The 19,034-nt window shown below is 29.1% G+C and overlaps 8 protein-coding genes across 9 annotated transcripts; 4 read left to right on the top strand and 4 right to left on the bottom strand.

The window, feature by feature from the left end:
• The first annotated feature begins 36 nt into the window (after positions 1-36).
• Positions 37-1,625, top strand: OCT59_020829 (uncharacterized protein). The gene has a single exon (XM_025316619.2). It carries the CDS (start codon positions 72-74, stop codon positions 1,344-1,346), a length of 1,275 nt encoding a protein of 424 aa, XP_025180144.1. The 5' UTR covers positions 37-71; the 3' UTR covers positions 1,347-1,625.
• On the bottom strand, positions 1,481-2,960 carry OCT59_020828 (uncharacterized protein). Its single transcript, XM_025316618.2, has 6 exons — positions 2,891-2,960; positions 2,660-2,810; positions 2,530-2,575; positions 2,361-2,461; positions 1,986-2,279; positions 1,481-1,901 (listed from the first exon to the last, which is right to left on the bottom strand). Exons 2-6 carry the CDS (start codon positions 2,762-2,764, stop codon positions 1,689-1,691), a joined length of 759 nt encoding a protein of 252 aa, XP_025180143.1. The 5' UTR covers positions 2,765-2,810; positions 2,891-2,960; the 3' UTR covers positions 1,481-1,688.
• Positions 2,961-3,243: 283 nt separating this feature from the next.
• Positions 3,244-6,480, top strand: OCT59_020827 (uncharacterized protein; the record flags this gene model as incomplete). Its single annotated transcript, XM_066149421.1, has 15 exons — positions 3,244-3,315; positions 3,388-3,455; positions 3,524-3,629; positions 3,707-3,738; positions 3,818-3,872; positions 3,944-4,447; positions 4,513-4,659; positions 4,751-4,897; positions 5,004-5,132; positions 5,201-5,318; positions 5,383-5,491; positions 5,556-5,672; positions 5,732-5,898; positions 5,961-5,984; positions 6,056-6,480. The coding sequence occupies 15 exons, from the start codon at positions 3,244-3,246 to the stop codon at positions 6,478-6,480; spliced, it is 2,220 nt and encodes a 739-aa protein (XP_065990327.1).
• OCT59_020826 (uncharacterized protein) lies at positions 6,427-7,707 on the bottom strand. Its single transcript, XM_025309246.2, has 6 exons — positions 7,529-7,707; positions 7,343-7,462; positions 7,159-7,264; positions 6,944-7,086; positions 6,767-6,881; positions 6,427-6,705 (listed from the first exon to the last, which is right to left on the bottom strand). Exons 1-6 carry the CDS (start codon positions 7,698-7,700, stop codon positions 6,483-6,485), a joined length of 879 nt encoding a protein of 292 aa, XP_025180140.1. The 5' UTR covers positions 7,701-7,707; the 3' UTR covers positions 6,427-6,482.
• Positions 7,708-7,824: 117 nt separating this feature from the next.
• Positions 7,825-9,821, top strand: OCT59_020825 (uncharacterized protein). 2 transcript variants are annotated; one of them, XM_066149420.1, is made up of 10 exons: positions 7,825-7,888; positions 7,990-8,097; positions 8,163-8,247; positions 8,338-8,346; positions 8,413-8,785; positions 8,865-8,907; positions 8,999-9,115; positions 9,188-9,260; positions 9,338-9,444; positions 9,530-9,821. In XM_066149420.1, the coding sequence occupies exons 1-10, from the start codon at positions 7,877-7,879 to the stop codon at positions 9,647-9,649; spliced, it is 1,047 nt and encodes a 348-aa protein (XP_065990326.1). In that variant the 5' UTR covers positions 7,825-7,876; the 3' UTR covers positions 9,650-9,821. The 2 variants fall into 2 exon arrangements, with proteins under 2 accessions (XP_065990326.1, XP_025180139.1); XM_025325655.2 differs by having other exon boundaries at positions 7,967-8,097; positions 9,530-9,820.
• A 151-nt stretch (positions 9,822-9,972) lies between these two features.
• On the bottom strand, positions 9,973-12,589 carry OCT59_020824 (uncharacterized protein; the record flags this gene model as incomplete). The annotated part of the gene is made up of 11 exons (XM_025325654.2): positions 9,973-10,162; positions 10,251-10,564; positions 10,639-11,006; positions 11,093-11,237; positions 11,304-11,398; positions 11,461-11,611; positions 11,683-11,714; positions 11,782-11,858; positions 11,926-12,216; positions 12,292-12,518; positions 12,587-12,589. 11 exons carry the CDS (start codon positions 12,587-12,589, stop codon positions 9,973-9,975), a joined length of 1,893 nt encoding a protein of 630 aa, XP_025180138.2.
• Positions 12,590-12,861: 272 nt separating this feature from the next.
• Positions 12,862-13,677, top strand: OCT59_020823 (uncharacterized protein; the record flags this gene model as incomplete). The annotated part of the gene is made up of 6 exons (XM_066149418.1): positions 12,862-12,941; positions 13,019-13,053; positions 13,112-13,229; positions 13,301-13,400; positions 13,468-13,567; positions 13,628-13,677. The coding sequence occupies 6 exons, from the start codon at positions 12,862-12,864 to the stop codon at positions 13,675-13,677; spliced, it is 483 nt and encodes a 160-aa protein (XP_065990325.1).
• Positions 13,678-13,805: 128 nt separating this feature from the next.
• On the bottom strand, positions 13,806-15,557 carry OCT59_020822 (uncharacterized protein). Its single transcript, XM_025316614.2, has 4 exons — positions 14,947-15,557; positions 14,603-14,872; positions 14,457-14,530; positions 13,806-14,387 (listed from the first exon to the last, which is right to left on the bottom strand). The coding sequence occupies exons 1-4, from the start codon at positions 15,507-15,509 to the stop codon at positions 14,026-14,028; spliced, it is 1,269 nt and encodes a 422-aa protein (XP_025180136.1). The 5' UTR covers positions 15,510-15,557; the 3' UTR covers positions 13,806-14,025.
• Positions 15,558-19,034: the final 3,477 nt, after the last annotated feature.

The following is a 19,034-nucleotide window of genomic DNA, read 5'->3' as shown; positions in this document are numbered from 1 at the left end:
GTAAACAACATTTTGGTGTCCGTTTATTATTTTATTGTATTTAAAGTTTCCCTCTTATTATTTATTTCAAAATGCCACGAACAAGTAGTCGTAAAAAAAAGCCAAAACAACAAACTTTACGACCAAACCATAAGTTACCTCCTGAACTCATTACTGAAATATTTGAATATTTATGGGGAGGAATTATAGACGAACAAGTATATGAGTCGGAAATACCCAATGCGATTGACAATCATTTCTCACAAGAACAGTCAGATCTTTTTAGAGTTTCTAGGGTGTGTTCAGTCTGGCGTCAAATAGCTGTACCGAGAATATGGCAAAAAGTATTGTTTCAACTTGACGCAGAACGAGACTGGGAAAAGCTATTTCAATGGATAATCCAAGAAGGTTATGGTAAATATACCAGACAGATCTATATAGAATATGATTATGATCCTAAACAAAATGAAACAGAGTCTACGCTAAGTGAGAAATTGAACGGTATTGTAAAATTTGCTAAAACAGTACCTAACATGCATACTTTTGCAGTCAGATTCAACTCCGTTACCACGGATCATATTTCCGAGGATCTTCCACCTGTAATGAATACTTTTTTTTCAGATATATCAGAATCGTGTCGATCCGTTCGGAGAGTTAAAATTCATACATCCGCGTTACGTGGGCCCAATAAAGATGATACACTCAATTTACCGTCTGTTAGCAATATTATTTCAATGGTTACTGGGACTGTTCGAGAAGTTGATTTAATGATGCATGTCGCGAATCAAGAAACTATTGGAGCACTTCGCGATTGTAAAAAAATAGATCGCGCATTAGTTCATTGTTGTGATTGGAAAGAGACACCGGAAGATTTCTATACATTATTAACATCATGGAAAAATATCAAGAACCTTCAAATTGAACCACCACATATTACAGACTACAACTGGGAAGAAATTTATACAAAGTCACTTCAATATTTGGCAGATAATTGTGGAGAACAATTAGAAGAATTGTGGATGCCTTTGAGAGAGGAAGATCAGAAGTTATTCTGTAATCTTGTGGAAAATACACCAAATTTGAAAGTGTTGGCATTAGAAGGAAGGGATTTCGAGAATGATGGACATTTCTTGGATGTTGTAGCAAGAACCACCCCACATCTTAATTATATTCATTTATCATACTTTCCATCTGTTACAGGAGATAATATTCAAGATATTAAGTGGCACCAATTAATGGATGTCAATATAATGGGTTGTGAAAAGTTAGTAAAGAAACGATTTTTCGATAGTGTAAAAAAAGATCATTGTTCTAAACTTAATATTCACATATACGATCTTGAAGGCAATATTACTGAGGAAAGATGATAAATAATTCTGTACGGATGACTTAACTTTTTCATTGGTTGGAAAGCTATTAATTTTTGGAAATTCAGAATGGATCCGGGAAATCTTCTTATATCTTTATTGCATTATCTAGATATGATTTCATAGGTATTTTTTTCCAAATGTATTTTTTTATTCTTATATTGTATTATAAAGTTTTCGGCTAGATTAATTGCTGCATTTCTAATGACATTTGAATAAACAAACAAATAAACGAGCCCTAAGATTCTGTTACTCCTTTAAATTTACTCCTGTTGAACCAGTTTAATTATAAATTTTATATAAACCATTTTATATTTCCAAATATTAAATTAATTTTGTAATTTATATAGAAAAGTCAGTACGAGAAGTGCCTACTAACTTTATACTATCATTTGGTTTAATTGAATCACCTTTTACTTCATCTAAAGAAAGTTCTTGTTTTCCTGAAGCCATTTTATCATTTTTTTCTTTGTCAGGATTTGTATTTATTTTGACATCAGTTGGTATTTGTGTAGGGTTTTTGCTGTAAGCACTAACTACTGCACCAAAATAAAACTAATTTTTTTTTTAAAAAAAAAATAGTATGTATTAACCGACGTTTGCATTATGAACATAAAATAACGAGAGTAAAATACTTACATATACAATCGCTTTAAAAACGATAAAATCAAAAAGGTTCCAAGATAAAGATAAATTAACAGCTTGTACACAAGCATCGTCAACTTGTTTTTTAGTAAAAGCGTTAGGATCAAAAGCAACTTGAACAGTAGAAGAATTAGAAGGAACAAAATAACTTAAATCATTTTGACATGCACTAATTACATCATTTTTCCATGTAAAAAATAAAATTAAATCAATTAAATGTAAAACTAATAATAACGATAATGATATCCAAAATAATGTTGAAAACCATTCTATTAATTTTTCATTTTTCTATTAAATAAGAGAGGAGGGAAGAAAACTTAGAATGAATAAGAAAGGTGCTGTAGAGAATTAATAAATCAACTTATTTACTTTACTTGTTACGTATATTCCAAATATTGATATTGGGACAACAAGAAAATAAAACAGTCCTAGCAAAACCGGAACTCCCCTTGCAGTATGCTGCGAATAAGCTAAGTTGTGTAAGATGATGAAAATTAATGCTTATGTATTTGGGAACTAATTAAATGATTATATTTACCAGCAATTTCAGAAAGAAATATTGAAGCGTTCCAAATTCCATTTATCTATTGTAAAACACGTACAAATTATCGACATCAATATATGCTATTCAGAAAAACCAGAGCACTTTCTTATATGAATATGCGTACAAATAATAAAATGCATAGAATAATGGTACCCGGCCGGAATGGGATACAACAACAACATTTTGTCGGACGTTTAGTAAATATAGAATTAAACCGACTTTTTTTCATGGCGAAATCAACAGATAGTATATTCAGCTAAGAAAAAACGATTATTCTATGCCATAAAAGACCTAGTGTTAGATTTAAAAATTTCTTTTTCAGGAAATTATACAAAACTTTTAACTAATGAAATACCAATAAAATTAATAAAAATAAATCGACGCGTTTAAGCACATATTTTAAGATATATATATGTGTGTATATATATATGTCTCTCTCTACACAGGAATTTTTAATTAATACAGGTATATATATGTGTGAGACTTGTACGTGGCTGTGTTAAATCATTAAGGCTGGAAAGTATTTCAACATTTTATCAGTTATGCAATCGATCGCTTAGATGATATCGATCATAATACTATGATACAAATGATTTGTGGCTTAGCTTAAAAACATCTGTTCCATATATTCATTTTTTCTATATTCAACATGTTGATCATCTGATTACGGAAATCATTTTTCGCGTTTTTAAAAAAATCATAGAACCCATGCGCATTTACGTGAATACGTTTAGGAATTTTATTAACAACAATGCAGGAATTAACACCAATGGAAGGAAGGTGCACAATTAATGATATATAATTCAAACAGTGCATAAATACTTTTTAATTAAATTCTCTTTAATTATGTAGAACAATGAAATTAAGCTACGCGGCTTTCATTCCTTTACAATTAATAACTTCATTAATTTGGTACAAAGGTAATAGCACTTAAGTGATATTAGTTCCGATAAAATATTTTCTTGACAATTTCGTCGCTTCTTTTTAGAAAGGTTTATAAACCACCAATTCCGAAACAAATACCAGTCAATTCGATGTATTTTGGAATTAAACGCAGCGATGAATTTCAATGGATGCAGAATCCCAAAAATCACGTAACTAATGATATTACTTTTTAATAAAGACGCGAAATATGATAACAAGTTCTAATACACGAATTCATCATTTCCAGGATGTCCTAAAATATATTAAAGCTGAAAATGAGTGAGCAATTTCTTAAATATGCCGTAAATATAATTTTCAACAAATAAATTATTTAATTATTTAATTATATTTATAATAGATATACTGAATCCGTTATGAAAGGCACCAAATTGTTACAACAACGTTTAACTTACGTAAGAATTCTTACATATTACATCATAAATTTAATATACATTGATGAATTATACGCGCTTTTAACGTATAGGAATTGAAAAAAAAATTGATTACTCAAGGAACTGGAACTATGGCACCTATAAAAATTTATGCGGACGAATATGAATATTATACAATATTAACTGAACATGGACTTAAATATTGTCGTAATAAAAAGGGATTTCCCTCAACTGAAATGGTTTTATTGGACTCGAAATGGTTGAGAGAAACAAATAAACATATTCGATCGTTATTAATATCACCTGATCATAGAAAGCTTGCTTACTTATTAGAACAAGAGGGCGAAGAAACTGGTGTATTACATTTTAAAAATTTGAATGAAAATTCAATAATATATGATGAAAAATTAAAAAAAATATTTAATTTTGTATGGGGAAGTAATAGTAAGATTATTTACTATACCATAACAGATGAACAACTCAGACCTTACAAAGTTTATGCGCACCATATTGGAAGTTCACCACAAGATGATATTCTTATATATGAAGAAAAGGATAAATCATCATTTGTTGATATTACAGTTACAAAGGACAAGGTTATGTTCATCTTTTATTTATTTTGTCTCATTTTCAATTTACTAAATTCTTAATGGGTTTATAGTCCTTTATTACGTTAAACTCGAATGGTTTTTCTACTTCTGAAGTACGACTTTTTGATGCGTATCATGATTTTTCTAAAGGATTTCCCGAACTAAAACTTATTGAACCACGCTCAATAGGATTAGAATATTACGTTGATCATCATGATGTAAGTAGAATTATATACGTGTAAATTAAAGAAAAGTTATATTATAAATAAATAAATAAATTATTTATATATATTATTAACGTATAATAAGGAATTTCTGTACATTTTGACGAATGCTGATAATGCACGAAATTTCAAATTGGTCCGTGCGAGTCTTGAAAAGTGTGACAAAAAAAACTGGGAAACTATATTCACTGTTAAAGATAGTGAAAAAATAGAAGATATTGATATATTCCGCGTAAATTCTTTTTATTTATTATTTATATATTTTTTTTTAAAAAAAAAAAGATAAAAATAAAAAATAAAATAAAAATTAACAACTTCTTTCTATAATTTTTTTTCAGAAATTTGCCGTATTATTTGCAAAAAGAGAAGGATTGCCTATAATTCTTTGCTACAATTTCGTTTCGCAAGATATGCATCAAATTGAATTACCAACAAAATTTTGTGTGGTGTCTCCAGAAACAAACATTGTGAGTTTACAAGTTTACTATGTTAATTATATTATTTTATTAATAAATAAATGCCTCTTATGATTCAGGATTATGATACTGATATTGTAAGATTTACTTGTGACTCTCCATTCGCTCACCCATCAACATATGAATATAATATGGAAACTAGGAGACTACGTTCAGTAAGATCTAATCCTATCAATAGTAGGTATTGATGTCTCTTACGCGCTGTTTTAGTAACTATTTGGTAATTTATTAATTTAATCAGATTTTGATCCCGCCTTATACACTTGTTATCGTACTTATGCAAACGCGTTGGATGGTGCCAAAATACCAATTACTTTATTACATAAAAAATCTTTGACCCTGGATAACAAGTACTATTTGTTTTTAATTGTTGATTCATTGTTATGAAATTAAGACAATTTCTATTTTATGTAGAAATCCATTACTAATTCGATCATACGGGACCTATGGAGTCTCCATTGAGCCTGATTTTCAACTTGAACATTTTTCATTGTTAGAAAGAGGTTGGATAATTGCGCTTGCACATGTTAGGTAAAAACTATTTGGAATATTTTAATTATTATCTTTGTCTATAAATTTTTCTTATTTAGGGGAGGCTCAGAATTAGGTAGCACATGGTACGACCAAGGACGATTGATGAACAAGAAAAATTCGATTACCGATTTGATTTCGGTAATTGATTATCTTATTAGGACTGGATATTCAAATCCATCTCTTGTTGCGTCAATAGGTGTTAGTGCCGGAGGATTATTATTAGGTAAGATTTAACTACGCTAATATTATATATTGCTAAGTTAATATTTTTTTCTTGTTTCGCAGGAGCTGCTTTTAATATGCGACCAGGTAGGGGAATTTTTTTTAAATATTCTAAACTTCTTTGAATAAAGCTGGTATATTTTTATTTGGTTTCTTAGATCTATTTCGCGCAATCATTTTGAGAGTTCCTTTTTTGGACCCGCTATCAAGTATGTTAAATTCTGATTTACCACTCACTCGAATAGAGTATAACGAATGGGGAAATCCTCTTGAGAATAAAGAAACCTATGAGTATCTTGCTAGTTACGCGCCATATGATAATATTTCATCTATAAAATCACAACAAACATGTTCAATATTGGTTACGGCAGCCATGAAAGATCAAAGAGTTAGTTACTGGCACCCATTAAAATGGGTAGCTAGAATGAGAATAAAACAACTAATAGATAAAAATGATAATTTGTTAATTTTAAAAGTTGATAAGGAAAGAGGCCATTTTGGAGCTGAAAATGATCAGTCAAAAAGAATTAAAGATGTAGCTTTGGAACTTGCATTTCTCATTTCCCAAGTTCAAAATAAATAATTTTATTCAATTTTCTTAATAGCTTGTTTTGCTATTTCAATGATTGAAGTTATATCTGCATATCTATCACGAGCTTTTGATATACATGTTTTTAATTGTTCTGATGAGCATGAAGATCCAGTTTTCCATATATTACATAATTTTCCGGTTTCATCAACTACGACTGTAATTCCATCTTTAGTGATTGATTCTTCCATTTCATTCGGATCAACCAATAAATGTTGTCTGTGGAATTCTTATGTAAGTTTTTTTAAAATGACTTTTAAGGTAAATATAATTCACTTACCCATCAAACATGGCAAACGATGCTGAATAAGTTATCCGTATAAGGCCAAGAATAATTGTCTTTTCCTCAGTAGCCTTTACTATACCATCTTCATAGACTGCTTCAGGAAGTCTCACTACAAGACTATATGAGGTTAATATTTGAATTTTTTTCTTTAAATATGTTTAATGCGCTTACCATTCATTAAAGCAGACATTAATGCAATTACACACGCGTCAAATACATTCCCATCATAGTTTACACAAACAAGATCTGCAAACAAAACCCATGCGGCTTTCCCTTCTTCAATACATAATGTTTCTAAATCAATTACTTTCGAACTATAAAAAAAGTATTACAATCAGCAAAAATGGTCAAAAGGATAAATCTTATAAATAATTTAAGCTCAATACTTTTTTAATAATTTGTTTAAATTTTCACTCAAGACCTGTGCTTGTTCACTCGGAGGTCCAGGCTTAAACCTAGGTGAACAAATGGGCGATAGATCGACATTTGGAACTATAAAATACATTAAAGGAATAAATAATAGAAAATTTAAAGTGCATGAATAAGAATTGCGGAGAAAAATATTTTTACCTAAATAACCTTCTTTAGGAAAATTTACATTTGGTTCTGATACTTCAGCTTTAATACCACAAATTACAGTCGTATTTCCTATTCGTACCATTGAAGAGCCATCAGCCGTTGTTATACAACCTAAAAGAAACACGTCAACTTATTTATTTAATGTGGAATTTTAGCTAAATAAAGGTAAAAACTTACTTAAATTTACAGTTGTTTTGCGAAAATGATTGAAGGATCTACCATCGGGTCTAACATGCTGTTGAATGTATCTACGTAAGTACTCTTCGGGTTGAATCCTTCGGAATGTTTCAGCTTCAAAAGTAATAGCAGTATTTAAATTAATAATATTTTCGTTTGTAACATTACCCATGTTTTACCAAAAATCGAGAGTAGGATCTAAGTTTGAAATTATAGCGATCTATCGAAATTTTAGAATCACGTGAGATCTGCGGCAGCGCTACCGTATAAATTTGTTGAATGAACAGTTTATAGTTGATCTAAGATAGTTTTAGTTTTACGAAATGCCGCCACCAACCGCGAAGAAATATGCTTTCGATGGTAAACTATCTTTTATGATCTAATATAGATCACAGGTTGCCATTTTAATTTAATTCCTTCTTACTCTATATTTATTAGTCGTGGTTTTTGCAATATCTCAGGTTGCACTTTACTATGCCGTAAAGTATGTGCTTAGTAGTTTAGATCCCATGAAGGATAAAAAGAAAGAAGCTAAGGCAAAAAGTGAACAAGTGCTAGGAAAACTAGGAGTAAGTGTTACTGTTGTTATACTGTTTAGTGATATCATAATTGAATATTTGATTAAACGTTACAGAGAAAAAACATGAAACTAAATGAGTACGAAGAAGTAATCTTGTCCGAAGTAATCTTTCCGGAAGAAATTTCCATTAATTTCAAACGTAATTTATGCTTTTATTTTTGGTTTTAGTAATATTCTTTATATTGTTTTTTTTTACTGATCATTTCCCTTAAAATTCAATTAATTTCAGAGATTGGAGGTAATTGTTTTGAATTACATTATTTTTTTTTTTGTCAATCTTAATTAAAATTTATTTAAAATATAGGACTTGATCCAATTATTCAATCCCTTAGAGAATCGGTTATATATCCTTTAACTTATCCACACTTGTTCACTTCACCTTCCGGATTGTTGGGCGTATCTAAAGGTGTTTTGCTTCATGGTCCACCTGGATGCGGGAAAACAATGCTTGCAAAAGCTCTTGCACGTGAATCTGGAGCCACATTTATAAATCTTCATGTATCAACATTAACGGACAAATGGTTTGGTGAATCCAATAAACTTGTATCAGCTGTATTTTCAGTTGCGAAAAAATTAGAACCTTGTATCATCTTTATTGATGAAATTGATGCATTTTTGAGAGAAAGGCGAAGTAGTGATCATGAGGTTACTGGAATGATGAAGGCCGAATTTATGAGGTGGGAATTCTCGAATGTTAATATTCATGATGCATAATTAATTATATGCTAAATAATAATTCTAAAATTTTCTAAATAGTTTATGGGATGGCCTAACTACAGATGATAGCGTACGCATAATCGTAAGTTATTTTGTATTTAATTAATTTTAATTATAAGCCCGGAATTAAATTTTAGTGAATGTTAATAATTATGGCTTGTAAATATAATTAGGTTCTTGGTGCTACAAATAGGCCGAATGATATAGATTATGCTATTCTTCGTCGTATGCCAAAACGATTCGCGATCAGTTTACCAAATGAAGAACAAAGAAAAAACATTTTAGATATTGTAAGAGTCAAAGATCATGCCATTTTTTTTATTATTAGCATATATTAAGGTTTATTTATTGCAATTAATTAGATGCTTCAAGATCAACATTTGGAGAATAATTTCGACATTGGCAAATTAGTAGCGAAAACTGCTAACTTTTCAGGTAATTTATATGTGATCTATACTTAACCTTTCTTCTTAAATAAGTCGTTTATTTTTTATTTTTATTCGATTTTAAAGGCAGTGATTTGAAAGAGGCATGTCGAAACGCAGCAATGATACCAATACGAGAATATATGCGTAGCCATTCTACATCAGACGGCGATTTGACAGATATTGACCCTGATGTATATTATCATTTCAAAAAATTAAAAAAATTAAATGCTTTTCTCTCTTAATTTATTATTAAATATTTTATTTTTATTTGTACAGAAAGTGAACATTCGACCTATGAGATTGTCTGATTTTTTTGTCCCAGAAGGATCTGTTCTTCAATCAACGAAGAATACAGTTACATCTCCCGGCGAGGTAGAACAGGAACAATTAGATTAAAAAAAAAATATGTACATATATATTATAGAATTGTATTTAATACAATATATAATAATACACATGACTCTACTTTATACTTTATTTAATACGTATACATTAATACTTTTTAGTTGAGGCTTATACCAACTATTTTAATAGTTAGATATTAATTAAACCATTTTTTATTTTAATGAAGACAGTGATAGCAAGAAATTAAATTTATAATTTATAATGTAATAGGATCTGATCATTTTTAAGTTGAATTATTACGTATATCATAGTCTGAAAAATGAATTATATAAAATATGTTAAAGAAACGTACCAGATTATTAGTCCAAAAAAAATCAACTATGAACTTTTTGATGCTTTTCTTTCTTCACTACGTCTTTCAAATAATCTCTAGATAACTGTGTCAGACTAGTAATAGCAGCTGAAATATTTTGTAACCTACGCACTTGATCATTTTTAATCTGATTAAATTCATTGATCGCAGCATCTCTCGCATTATGATACTCTCTAGAAATATGATCATAACTAAAAGTTTTTATGATTTTAGTTAGTTCCTTTACGAACCAAAAATATTAAAGACTCGAATGACACATTATTAATATTAAATACATACTGAATCTGAATTTCTTGACGTTTTTGTTTACATTCAATATAATTAGAGTTTCCTTTAGATTTCGATTGTTTAACTCCTTGTTCAAAAGCAACAATTCGTTTAACTAAATTATCGTATTCTTTTTGGTCAGATTCTTTTAATTCATCAAATTGTTTTGAAAGAGAATTTTTAGTTTCTTCCAAGTTATGTAAATCCGATTCTTTATCTCCAATGTCATCAATTAAATGTTGTACATCTTCATTAGCACGAGTCATTTGTTCTTGAGTTTTATCAAGTTCATTAATAAATTCTTTTCGAACTTCTGCAAGTTTGTTCTATTAAAATTAAACCAATTTGATGATTAATTAAGTAAATAATTAAAGAAAATACCCTTATTTTTATATCTTACCCTGACAGTATCTTTCAAATCCAAAGAAATGATTTTTTCGATTCTATCAGCTTCGACATTAATTGATAATTCAAAATTTTCTCCATTAGCCAATCTTGAAGACGAAGGTAAAAGACCAATTCTAAATAGATTAGAATTATGGCTTTGGATTAAATGCTCTAATTCAATAATTTCTTTTTCAACATCTAATTTTTTTTCCCACTGTAGTTTATTAATTTCTTTCATTTTCCCTGCTATAACGTTACGCTTATTCGTTATTTGTTCACTTTCTTTATGCATCCTTTCAACATCATCAGGAGATATTGGTTGAGAATCAACTTGTCTTTGTATTTTTTCTTTTTCTTCTTCATTTTGTTTTAATTCCAGCTCTAAATTTTTTTTTAAAATATATACGTATGCTTATTAGTTTAATATAATGAACTTTTTAAACAACAAATAGATTAATTAATGTTACCAATTGTCCTTTGTTGATCTTCTAATTTTGTAATAGATTCACTAAGCTTTTTCTTCTTTTCTTCCAAATGTTTTGTATAACTATTAAATTTATCCATATCCGAACGAAGCGTTTGATTGTCATTTCTCACTTCAGTTAATGGATCCTGATTAAAAAAATTTATCAATAGTCTCTATATGCTCTATATGTATATAAAAAACAAGTTTCTTACTTTTGTTTCACTCATTCGATTTAATTCATTTTCTAATTCATTGACAGCACTTTGAAGTTCATCATTAGTCTTGATGAGTTCCTCACACATACGCTCTAATAATTTAATGTTAATCATGTAGAAATCATATATTTATTCTTAAATAAATTTTTCGTACCAAAATTAATTGATAATTCTTCATCTTGTTCAGGATATTCGTCAGCTCCATTAAGAAATAATTCATATGAATCAGCAAGATAATTAAAAAACAAAAATTCTAAACTCATCACATTTTGATCATTTTCTAATGTTTCGACTCTTTCCCACATCTAAATAAATTAAATAATCATTTACGTAAGCTTTATTCTAATTTTATGAAATTAACCGTTTCAATACTTACAGCGACAACCTCCACCAACCATCTTAACATTCCTAGAAAAAAACAAGGATTAGTTCTAATAAAATTTTATTAGAATGATTATATAACACTTTAACATACCAAGAAGTATTGGCCAAGTCTGTTGGTTCCCAACGGCTTGTAAAGAAGATTTTGAGACATCATGAATAAATGGATACCTTTTAAATAATATTAAATGAAGAATTAAAGTTTATTATGACAAAAAAGAAAATATTATATTCATACTTTATAGCTTTTAAAGCTCCAGCAATGTCTTCAGTTTTTAGGATATCTTTATAAGGTTCTAAACGATTATATAAGAATCTAAAAATATTAAGAAAATCTTTCGCAATAGGGCTTGATAAATTTCTTTGTTCAATTGGGTAAGGATAATTAGAATTTCTTAAAAAATCAATAATTAAATTAATTGATTCCATTTGGTACTGTTTATCACGTAACGGACGGCAGTCTTTTTGTCTAACATTATTATTGTCGTTTATTCTATCTTGTGGTATAGTTTGTAAAGCAGAACTCGGCCTTTTATAAAATATTTATAATTAAATTTCATGTGATTAAGAGTAGAAATATTTTTTAAAAGTCGAGTATAATCACCTAATAGAACTTCTTCCAGCACGCCCAAAACCTTTTGGATTTACTACTTCGGAAACAACTTTTGAGACGCGTCCAGCTTGAGGAAAATTTGACTGACGTTTTTGACGAATGGCTGACATTGGTTGTTGTTGCCTTAAACTAGCTAAATATTGGTTTGAATCCGCAATATTAGCTAAAGTGGCTCTACGTTGTGGCAAAGAAGTTTTTCTCGTATATTGGTCCATTATCTATTTCCAAATAATTTATTAAATGAGTTAAACTTGACACTAGAAATATATTCTTATTTTCTATTTACCATATAATAATTTTAGAAAAGAAAAGTACGAAACGCGGCTTCGAAGTTTTCATAATATTGAGGTGCGCTCTGGTAATTTACGCGTTATTAGATTTTGATAGCTAATCATTTGCTTGCGATCTCAACCGCCAATAATATTCAGCCGATTGATTATTCATAAACATGGTTGCGCTCACAAACTTTTTCAAAAGTTCTTTACCTCCTATACCTCCTAAATAAAGCACCTTGGATACTGTTCAATCTATTCTCGACTTATTTTTAAATGAAAATTCAGTATGTCGCAAAAATATTCGGGTCATAATAGTTTACAAAAAGCATTTGAGGATGATTCTAATAACAGTCTTGACCAGGATGGGTAATTTTACTACAAATTACTTATCAAATAACTATTGACTAGTTTATTAAATAAAATCAATTTTACCTATTTGATAGAGAAGATATGGTTAAAATCTTTGCAGCTTTTCATGGTAACTGAATAAATAGGATTCATTACCGTACTTATTTAATATATTGTTTTTATCATAGATCGTATGGAAAATAAGGTTAAAAGTAAACAAGATCATATATCAAATGAATGCGAAAAAATTATTCAAGATATGTCCCGATTAACCAATGAACTAGTTTCACGTCAAAAAAAAGAAATGTAACTATTATATTTATCATAAAGTAACATTATTTTAGTTTATCGACATTTATAAAATTCTTTTTATTCAGTGAGGATAAAGTTAATGAATATAGACGCAAATTTGAGGAATTAGAGGATGAAAAGCTTTCTATCGTAAAGAAATTGAGATCTGAAAAAGAGAAGTATTTGGTAAGAAAATTAATATTTAATATTTAAAACCAAATTAACCTTACTCATATTACTAAAAATATTATAGCAAATGCATGATTTGATTGTCGTTGAGCTTTTGAAAAATGAAGTTGCCCAAGAGAAAACAAATCAAATATTTGAGAAGAAACTGGCTTCTTTTATCAATGGTACGGATTTTTTCTCATATAAAGAAAGAATTTTATGAATTAATCCATCATTCTCTGAAGACACTAGTAACCAATTGAAAAGCTTACCAGTTGCTCAGAATCCACTTTAAATAATCTTGAAAAACGCAAGTATCAAAAATTTTTATTCGTTTCCATATTCCTACATTAATGACAAATTAAATTATTTCCTGTCTCTTCTCATTCAGTAACAAAGAACAGATCAGATAAAACATTACTATAATGTCATGAATGATAATTAAATATATTTAATTTAATATAAATAACTATTATTGCTTCTATAATAATTTTATTATTAACTAATATGTAATTATATCTTATTACAAATAAAGAATGTAATTTCTTTGTTCATGTACAATCTCTAATAATTGTACAATCGAATATTTTTTGCATGATTATTAAACAAAATTGCAATGCTTTGAATCTATCTCTATCCTTATCTACATCCCAACTTCTTCCTGTTGAGCAACATTTGTGGGTATTAAAGAGGCCACAAAGGTCCATAATGCATGTTCAATATCCTGCAAAGTAATTGATCGTCCATTCTCTTGTTGCGGTACGATAATCTCATTTGCTCCATTTACATTATCATTCATATTGTTCTGTTGTTCGGCTGTTGATGTTGATGGTGTATTATTGTTATCTGTAGAATTATTACTACTACTTGATGAGGAGGAAGTAGTATTCGATGATGACGATGATGATGTATTGTTGTTTTGATTTAAAATATTTTGATTTCCATCTGGCCTTGGTTGATTTCCTGCCTGATTATGGACAGCTGGAACTTGTGCCATTTGTTGAACTTCCAAATACGAAGAAAGAGTTTAATATATTTGCTATAATAATATATTGAAAAATTTTTATTACCTACCAAAGAACTCATTTTGAAATGGTACTAAAACTCTTCTGCGTCTCCGTACTATTCGCAAACGACCCGTTTGGTACCTAGAGGAAAATTTACGTCAATATACTATAGTCTATATAAATACAGCTTTATGGTGAAAATTAATTACTTACAGAAAAATAACCAAAGCAGAAATATATAACAAAATCATTCGTTCCGCACTAGCATTTTGCGAAAAAATATATACAAGGAAACCAAGTTTAACAACTAACCACAACGTGGCAGCTCTTCTTTGATTTCTTGCAGCATTATCATGATGTTGTTCTTCCACTGGAGCAACAAGTGGCTGTTGTTGAATTTGTCCACCCATCTGTGGTTGTGTTTGTATATATGGATACGTATAAGGAAATGGATATTGAACTGGCATAAGATAAGGTAATCCACTAATAAAAAAACATATACATATTAATATCAAGAAATATAATAAAAAAATTCTTATTCTTTAATCAGAACCTACTTGATCATAACATAATAATATCCCATTGGAAATTGAAATTGCAGGTTAGTTGCCGGTAATTGTTGATTCTGTGAATTGTATTGAGCATAATTTTGAGGTATATAAAAGTGCCCAGTACTTTGGGCATTATCAGCAACGTTCTGCTGTTGTAATAATTGAGTATAATCTTGAGATCTAATGTTTTGAGAAGACGAATGAGAATTAGGAGGGGAAATAGGTATTCCGGTCGTTTCAGCAATAGCTTGGAAGGAGGGTTTAACGACCAAATGAAAGGTTTGGTCTGTTTCTAGTCCGTCTTTCAAAATACTTTCAATCAGGTCATTATCGCTTAATACTCTTCCTCTATAGATCAATTTTTGATCTCTGACCACAGGTTTTAAAGGGTGAGTTTCGAAGATTGTTTGTTTCAAATAAAGAACCGAAGAATCAATATTAGTTAATATAGAATAACCGTCAGGTAAAGGTGTTGTCGGGGAGCGAATGAATATTCTAATTTTATTATCTCCCCCAGTATTATTTGAAGAAGAAAGTTCTTTGTTTAAAGAATTGTTCGATTCAGACATTTGAAATAACGATGAGCGAATCGATTTTCAAAAAGAAGACTTTTGGCTATTTATTATGAACAATTGAAGTGTTTATTTTTTATTGGGCAAAATAAGTAGTAATTGTTGACTGTGGCAGTGATAATGTCCTTAAACAGATTCAATTGTCTAAGAATATGTCTGACTCCAAGCCAAAGTCAGGCTAAAATGGTCAAACTGATTAACTACGAATTGGTAAAAATAATATCAAAAATATCTAAGAAACATTTATAATATGATAAGAATTTTATTCTTTAAATTATCACAATTTCAGTATATAATAAAAAATATCAATAAATGGTTCAATTTACAAAAATAAATGTAGTACTCATATAGTTTGATATTATTATATTATTTAAAATTCTAGTAGTATTTTTTACTTTTAAGAAAATTAACTATTAAATATTATTAAAATAAACCATATAATTCATTATTAATAAAATCTATATTTTTTATTTAATGTAATTGTTATAGACTTGTAGCCAATTTTTTAATTCCATTTTTATAATACTAATTTTAATATTTTATTGAATTATTTATTACTACTTACTAGCTAGCAATTATAAAAATATGAAATTACTATTATTAATTTATTTTAATAAAATATTTCTAATAAAGCTATTTCACATTAATTTTTAGTTTAACATCTTCCTTCCTTTTATTTTTGAAAATTATTTTATATATGTTTAAAGTACCCCCTCTCTTTTTTGAAATTGAATGTACCAAATATTTCTGATTTTACCAAAACTTCTGAAAATTTTGATATGTTTAAGTATTATATTTGTTTAAATTATTCCTTCCCTCCTTTCAACCAGAAAAGATATTAAACTAATTATTAGTTATAAAATATTATATTATTATATAAGTTCAAATTATTACTATTACTATATTATTATATTTAAAAGTATTGCTTCAATAGTATTATAAAACCCTGAACATCTCTTATACAACTCATATTAGAATTTGCTATATGTTAATTCTAGTCAGAATTATGTATTTTAAGAATATTTTTAAATTTCTTATCATACATATCCCTATTTTTAAGCGATTCAGTAATTGGATTTTAAATAATTTAAACTTGTTAGATTTGTCTTGATGAGATGAATCTAATGATAATAAAATCGCATTTTTAGCATTAATATTGACTGAGTTATTACTAAAAATTAAGGTTGCTTACCGAAACCTAAGGGTTTAGGCAAGATGGCGTTTCGCCAAAAAGCGAAATTCTGCTGAAACTATATTAAAGTTATATTAAAAAACTGGCAAAACTTTGGAGAAAAGCGAAACTGCTGAAACTTATTATAAATGCCGAAACTGCCAAAACTCTGCCAAAACTATAATAAATCTATAGTAAAATTTTGACGAAACTAATCGTAAGATTTTGAAGATGTTTAGATAAGCAACCTTACTAAAAATGCATTTTACTATACATTACCTTTGAGTTGTATTATTAATAGTTTAATATTTATTTTGAATCACAGTACTTTATATTTAAGGGGACTCTTTCTGCTAAACGTTTGGACCATAATTTTTCAATAATATTTTTTATTATTTTTTTATTTTTTTACTTATAGTTTATACACTTTTATTTTATTTCAAATACTTCAAGTAAAACCTTGACAGCAAAGAATTTGTAGTGGTTTATTTTAGTATTAAATACAATTTTTTTTTCATTATTTTTTCCTATCTTACGCGGTTTTCTTCTTTGTGGGGTCCCTGGACTCAAGATGGTCTGGAGAGGCGTATCACCCAGAACAAGCAAGCTTTAGATTACGACAAGATGAGAATAATATTAAACTACCTTTTATAAGTGGAATATCTAAATCTTGGACATGAAAAGAGCGATCAATGAACTCCTGAACAACAAGGACTTTGTGGATTTTCTTCACAACAATTTTCTTTATACCAACAGACTACAGTATCATTTTTCAAAATACTCGATCAGGCTATCAAGAAACACGTGATGGCTCTACGACACCATAAGCACTTCACACAAAAATACCTTCAGGAGACTTTAACTAGCCTACTCAAATAATACGAACAAATTTTGCCTTTAACTCCTTCTACACCTTTTTCAATACCTATTGTTTATTACTCACACCCACTGGCGTTTCCTATTCGTCAAGTCACAAGACTTCCAATTAGAACACCACCCGAAGCATTTTGGATCAAAACATGTCGCAAATTTGACGCGTTTTTAAATACTTTATGAAAACTGCTAGTACAACAACAAATAATTCAAAACTCAGAAGAAAACTTCCATTTTGGGATAACTCACGGAACGGATTACCTCTTACGGAATTTCAATGGCTTTTTCGGTGTAATATTTAGTCCAACCTTTATCCAATATTGTGGAACTAACTGCCTTTAGTTTCTCTTTAAACAACCTTTGATAAAGACCTTGGACCTCATATTTAACTGTGCTTACACACCTTGGAAAAAGAAGGATAAAGACAAAATTCGATATTATAGCGCCCAGATTTTCTTATTTGCTTCTATATTTCATATATTTTTTTTTTTGTCGCTGCAACACATTTATTAGTTTATTAAAATTAAATTCACGTTAATACATATACGAGTAATACAACATAAATTTAAACTAATTTAGTAACTAATAAACAACTCATTATCTTACAAGAGGATCCCACGTGTGCACTATCAGGCTGAATTTGGGACTATGAGAGTAAGTCCAATGTGTAATTATTCTTTCTTAAAGGGGATGCCCTCCTCTTAGTCTCAATCCTAGGAAAATTCAACAAGACCTACTGTAATACAAACAAAAAAAAAAGGATTTTAAACAAAAATAATAGGGTAAAAAAAAAGGATTAATAAAATTTAGACTAGATGGCGAGTACTCTAACATCCCAAAACTCCAATTTGGTCCAGTCCTCCCGTCAGTTGGTCAGTGATTTTAGCAATACCCTAATTTCAGCTAAAATTGTAAGTTTGTCATTGCCATCAAAGCCTTTATTTTTTAAAGTAGATTGCTTCTTATTTCCTAAAGACTTTCCTTCTATTTCTGTCCATCTAAGTCCTTTTGCAAAATATTTGGATTCTTGTCTTAGTTCTACTTCTAAGTAGAATCCATCTTCTTTGGTGGCTTATTTTTAGGCCGATTCAAAGTGGACGAAAAATATCAAGTCCAAACACCTTTAAATTCTTCAAAGTTAAAATCTGTATTGAATGCTTTATTTAGGCTTGCCTAAGTGTCAAAATACGCGATCAACTTCCTACACCCACAGTCTTGAATAATCTTGAAAGGTAAAGTACCATCTAATTGCGATAGCATCGATTAGGCAGGGTTCTCCGTATTGTATACTACATTGTTAGTAACAGATTTAAAAATATCCATAACTACAACCTGAAATCTCTCACGTTCTTTACATTGCTTCAGAGTTCAGGACACAGGAAACTATCATACAGGCATTCTTCTAAACAGAGCTGTCCAAACTCCATTATTCCAATTCGTCAAAGTTCACTTGTTGAAGTCAATAGACACAGTCACAG

Source organism: Rhizophagus irregularis, chromosome 3 (assembly GCF_026210795.1).
Source record: "Rhizophagus irregularis chromosome 3, complete sequence".
Taxonomy (NCBI): domain Eukaryota; kingdom Fungi; phylum Glomeromycota; class Glomeromycetes; order Glomerales; family Glomeraceae; genus Rhizophagus; species Rhizophagus irregularis.
The sequence above is the reverse complement of the archived record's forward strand: the minus strand, read 5'-3'. Positions and strand labels throughout refer to the sequence as shown.

Excerpts from the sequence above, each read along its gene's own strand:
- OCT59_020829 (XM_025316619.2), top strand. The coding sequence starts at position 72 with ATGCCACGAACAAGTAGTCGTAAAAAAAAGCCAAAACAACAAACTTTA.
- OCT59_020828 (XM_025316618.2), bottom strand. The coding sequence starts at position 2,764 with ATGAAAAAAAGTCGGTTTAATTCTATATTTACTAAACGTCCGACAAAA. Across the intron at positions 2,576-2,659 it reads TTCTATGCATTTTATTATTT|ATAAATGGAATTTGGAACGC; the intron begins GTACGCATATTC and ends GTTTTACAATAG. Across the intron at positions 1,902-1,985 it reads TTTTTAAAGCGATTGTATAT|TTTTATTTTGGTGCAGTAGT; the intron begins GTAAGTATTTTA and ends AAAAAAAATTAG.
- OCT59_020826 (XM_025309246.2), bottom strand. The coding sequence starts at position 7,700 with ATGGGTAATGTTACAAACGAAAATATTATTAATTTAAATACTGCTATT. Across the intron at positions 7,463-7,528 it reads CAAAACAACTGTAAATTTAA|GTTGTATAACAACGGCTGAT; the intron begins GTAAGTTTTTAC and ends TGTTTCTTTTAG. Across the intron at positions 6,706-6,766 it reads TCGTTTGCCATGTTTGATGG|ACAACATTTATTGGTTGATC; the intron begins GTAAGTGAATTA and ends AGAATTCCACAG.
- OCT59_020825 (XM_025325655.2), top strand. The coding sequence starts at position 7,852 with ATGCCGCCACCAACCGCGAAGAAATATGCTTTCGATG. Across the intron at positions 8,098-8,162 it reads AAGTGCTAGGAAAACTAGGA|AGAAAAAACATGAAACTAAA; the intron begins GTAAGTGTTACT and ends TAAACGTTACAG. Across the intron at positions 9,445-9,529 it reads TGACAGATATTGACCCTGAT|AAAGTGAACATTCGACCTAT; the intron begins GTATATTATCAT and ends TTATTTGTACAG.
- OCT59_020822 (XM_025316614.2), bottom strand. The coding sequence starts at position 15,509 with ATGTCTGAATCGAACAATTCTTTAAACAAAGAACTTTCTTCTTCAAAT. Across the intron at positions 14,531-14,602 it reads TCTGCTTTGGTTATTTTTCT|GTACCAAACGGGTCGTTTGC; the intron begins GTAAGTAATTAA and ends ATTTTCCTCTAG. Across the intron at positions 14,388-14,456 it reads ATTTCAAAATGAGTTCTTTG|TTCAACAAATGGCACAAGTT; the intron begins GTAGGTAATAAA and ends CGTATTTGGAAG.